Here is a 4,649-nt window from a genome sequence, read left to right as displayed (position 1 = left end):
ACAGAGGCTAGATGGGGCGCGGCCTGCTGTGCCTCAACCTCCCACAGCCCCTCCCCTTGCTGGCCTGGCTCCAGATCACCCCCTGCCCACCAGTGGGCAGGGGGGCGGGGCCAGCACAAAGAAGCAAGGGCCTGCCGGGGCGGCCGGCAGTGGCAGCAGCAGGTTGATGGGGGCAGCGCCTTCCCATGATTGGCCCAGTCGCCTCCCACAGAGGGAGGCCAGATTGCTGCTTAGGCCTGCTCCCCCTAAGCTGTCAGTAGGACATGCCCTGAGGGCTTCCGGATTGTGAAAGGGGAAGGCTGGGCTGGGGACCCCCTCCAGTGCAAGAATTTTCATGCACCAGGCCTCTAATATGATAAAAATGAAGTTGCTCTAAAAGGAGTGAAGAAATCCAAAACCCTACTTGTTGTCTCTCTGTAGCAAATTCTAGAACGCTTGGACAAAGCACATAAAACACAAGATATATGTTTTCTATACCATTGAATAATTGTGCACAATTTTATCTGTCCGAAACACAGTGGAACACAGTCTAAAAGACATTATCCTACACCATAAAGTCTTGGTTGTTCTGTTAAAATATTTGAGACCTATAAGGTATGAGCACCAGGAAGGATTATTTACGCCTCAAATCTGTATTAGACCTACTAATAACACAGAAGTACTTCGAATGTACCCATCTCTCAGCCATTTAAAAATAAAATCTGAAATAAGGATCTTTTTTGTTGTTGTTGTTTTTTGTTAATTCTCATCTTTTCTCACACTCCCTAAATAGCCTTCTTTGAAAAGAAAGGAAGCTCAGGAAATACAAAAATGGACTGAGGATATTTTTTCCATTGATTTTTAGAAAGAGTGGAAGGGGGAGGAAGGGGAGGGGAAGAGAGAGAGAAAAAACAACACACCAACCATTGATGTGGAAGACACACTGATTGGCTGCCTCCTGCATGCACCCCACCAGGGCCGGGATCGAACCTACAACCCAGGTATGTGCCCTTAACTGGTAATCAAACCCATGACCCCTCAGTGCTGAGGCCGCCGCTCTAATGACTGAACAACACTAGCCAGGGTTGAAATAAGGATCTTGACTCAAACATCAAATTGTCACAAGCAGCAGGAGAGAGTCAAGTACTTATTTACCAGTAGCTATAAATATGTCCTTATAAATATCAGGGAAATATAATACAAGATCAACAATTTATTAGAGCACATATTTACAGATGGAGTGAGTATAATTTGTACTGAGCTATCATCTCTACACTTGGTCGCATAACATATCCAATGTCACTGATTTACCAGATGACAATTAGAACTGGCTGCCAGGTATGGCTATAGAAAAGACTAAAGATAGTTACAACACAAATATACAAAAACCAACTAAGTGGTCTACACATATAGGAAAAGTAATCCCTTCAATAATAAATGAGAACTTAAAAAAAGCTGAATTAAACTAAATCTCCAGAATTACAAGTGTGTACTATTAGCAATGGTATGGCATCATTAAATGTAAACAACTTTTAAAGTATACCTGGTCACTATTAGTGACAGGACTATTTTTCTTATCCATTGCTCATATTATAACCTTATTCTCATGTCTCAAAACTCATGGTTAAATAGTATTTCCTTAAAAAACACACACAAAACTTTGAAAATTGTTTTTACCTCTTCCTCCTCAATTTCAGAGGTGTTAAGTTTGTGTTTTTCACAGTAAGGACCCTCTTTCCAAGCTTCAGTGTCACCACAGTCACAGAAACCTCCACCTCCTGACGTTGTCATCTTTAAAAAAATCATAAAACATCTTGTCAGTAAGTGCTGAGGGCTCTCAGATCATAAGAAAGGCAAGTTAAGGAAATAACATTGCTAGAGTGTTTAAATTTCTTTGCAGGGATGAAATTTTAAAAAAAGGCAAACCTCTTAATATTTTAAAGCTTATATTAAATATGCCTATAAGCTAATAGAAGTGATTCAAAATAAAATAAGCTACCTTGTAGTGAACTAGTAAACAATAGATATTTTAAAGAGATAAAATATGTCACATATGTAAGTTTCTTAATTAGGGAAATTAGGAGGGTTTGGGGGCTGGATTTTGGCTAAATTGGTATAATGCTGGTCTTTATGCTAGCAGGTTACAGTGCTATAATGTAATATGCCAGATTCAAGAGTTATAAGAACTAGAATAGTTCAATAAGAGTGCTGTATCTGCATTAGAGGAAGTAAGCAATAAAAACTAGAAAGACCGTTTATTTTTCTTTTCTTACACTCCCTAAATATCCTTCTTTGAGAAGGAAGCTCAGGAAATACAAAAGTAGACTGCCTGGTCACAAAAAACCTTTGCACCACTTGCAGGGTTCAATAATTATTTATACTTCTTTTTCTTCTTTTTTTTGGGTAAAGACAGTTTATTCAATAAATGGTGCTGGGAAAATTGGACATGTACAGGCACAAAAATGAAACTAGACCACCTTCTTATACCATACACAAAAATAAACTCAAAATGGATAAAGGACTTAAATGTAAGTGATATCAGAGTAGTGGCATCCTGAGAGATTCCCCTGATCTCCCCGCCTTGAAATTATAAGAATTTGAACAGCCATATCACAACAAAATATTCCCTGTTCAATGCACAAATACACCTGAGCGATCTGTGCACTGAAACATCTAAAGGTGGGTAGATGGAGCAAGGGAGGAAGGCAAAAGGGGGTGGGGCTGATACAAACCAGGGAGACAGCCCAGAGAGGAGAGGAATCCTGCTGCTGCTGACGTCCCCTCAGCCAGGAGAAACAGGGGAGCTGGGTGGGCAATCCTGCAGGTGCGAGCAGGACTAGTTATGGCTGAGCTGAAAGATCATTTGCAAAAAATGACTAGGCAGTATGTCTGGGGTAGCTTTAGTAGCTCTGGTCAGGGAAGTTAGGAGCCATTCTGGAAGTTGGGAAGTCCAAAAGAAAGGTGCCAGCCAGAAGGTTTCACCCTGAGGCCGCTTCTCTTGCCTTGGAGATGGCCACCATCTTACTTTGTGCTCCGATGACCTGTCTTTGCATTTCCACGTAAGGAATGGGGAGGAGCAAAAGAAGCTACTTATTCTTTTAAGATATGGAAATGATTCAAGAAATCTGGCAAGACAGAATCTATTAGTTAATCATTGGTAGACTGGAAATTCTGCTCTTTAAAAAATTCTGAGAGTTCAGAAATGTTTAAGTGCAAATTTTAGATCAGCCTTAATATATTTTGCCCAAACTATCTGTGTGTTATATATCACAAATAATTAATGTAAACCCACAAAAGACAGTTATTCTAAGGGACTGCAAAGATATATGTCAAGAAACATGGGCAGGCAGGCATCTGAAAAATGCTAACTCCACCCTAGAGTTTTCATGCACATTCTCTTACTGAAGATAGGTAGAACAGCTTAAAGCAGTGGTTCTCAACCTTCCTAATGCCGCGACCCTTTAATACAGTTCCTCATGTTGTGGTGATCCCCTATTTCTTTGTTACAAATTGAACATAATTAAAGCATAGTGATTAATCACAAAAACAGTATGTAATTATATATGTGTTTTCCGATGGACTTAGGCGACCCCTGTGAAAGGGTCATTCGACCCCAAAAGGGGTCGCGACCCACAGGTTGACAAGCGCTGGCTTAAAGAAAACTGGGATTCTCTTACTGATTTATGAAAATAAAGAGAACACAAACATACAAGGAGTTCAATTTTATAGCTGTTTTTAGTTCGTTATTATCAATATTTGGGTACTATGAATAAATCAAATAGGAGGAAAAGTCCTGAACCAACAGGGCTCCTGAAATAATAAGACTGCAATATTCTCTACCATTTTATTTGAGATTACGGTGGAAAAAGCTCCAGCTACTATCAGTTCCCTAATTTCTGAATGTTCATGGATCTGTTTTGAACTTTTAATAGAGAAACCAAGACAGGCTTAATAATAATCTGCCTTTGTCATATCCTTGACTTAAAAGAAACAAACCTGATTTTTGTAAAAGTGCTGATTGCATTATAGCAGAGAAAAAAATAAAAATAAAATTAGTGGGTCTTATGTTTTGGAGTTGAGCCCTCTTCTACACTTGTAGTAGCTGCCTCTTTAATATTAAGAAATGACAAATCTTCTGTGGACGATGACCAATAAATAGAACATTTCTGAAATGTATAATCCTATCACTTTTCCTTGTCTCACACAAATCCCTTTAGGAACCTCCCTCTCACACTTTTAACTCAACTTTAGCCTCTGATTTTTGATAACCCCTTTCTTAAACCTAGAGTTTTGAAGATAATAAACATAGAAAAACATCAAGATAAACTAACTGAAAACTAATATGGAGGAGCTGGTATCTGTGTTGTCTTTCTTAAACCACATGTTCCAAGAAGTCTGGATTCATAATTCATATCTATACTGCCATTGTATGTTTAATGGTGTTTAAATAACACATTTCTTAAACCACTCTCTCCTATTTTAGTGTTAAACCTTGGAATTTTAAAAAAGCAGAAAAGGTAGGTACTGTATTTGCCGGCGTATAAGACAATTTTTTGGCCCTGAAAAATATGCCTCCAAGTGGGGGGTCGTCTTATACGCCAGGTACACTTCAGATAGACTGCCCATAGTGCTTGCCCCGTGCCATAGTGGCCTCCCGATGCCCGCCCACT

At 39.4% G+C, this 4,649-nt stretch overlaps 1 protein-coding gene across 18 annotated transcripts in view; it reads right to left on the bottom strand.

The window, feature by feature from the left end:
- UBR2 (ubiquitin protein ligase E3 component n-recognin 2) overlaps positions 1-4,649 on the bottom strand; it is a 137,596-nt gene that overhangs the window by 104,989 nt on the left and 27,958 nt on the right. For 16 of the 18 annotated variants that reach the window (XM_015572194.1, XM_015572195.1, XM_015572193.1 and 13 more), the window contains exon 4: positions 1,657-1,770. In XM_015572194.1, coding sequence (XP_015427680.1) covers positions 1,657-1,770 — 114 coding nt within the window. Of the gene's footprint in view, positions 1-1,656; positions 1,771-2,711; positions 2,831-4,649 lie in introns of all 18 variants that reach the window. The other 2 variants (XM_015572185.1, XM_015572186.1) reach the window with 2 other exon arrangements.

Source organism: Myotis davidii, unplaced genomic scaffold, assembly GCF_000327345.1.
Source record: "Myotis davidii unplaced genomic scaffold, ASM32734v1 scaffold167, whole genome shotgun sequence".
Lineage (NCBI taxonomy): Eukaryota > Metazoa > Chordata > Mammalia > Chiroptera > Vespertilionidae > Myotis > Myotis davidii.
This window is presented reverse-complemented; position numbering and strand designations above follow the sequence as displayed.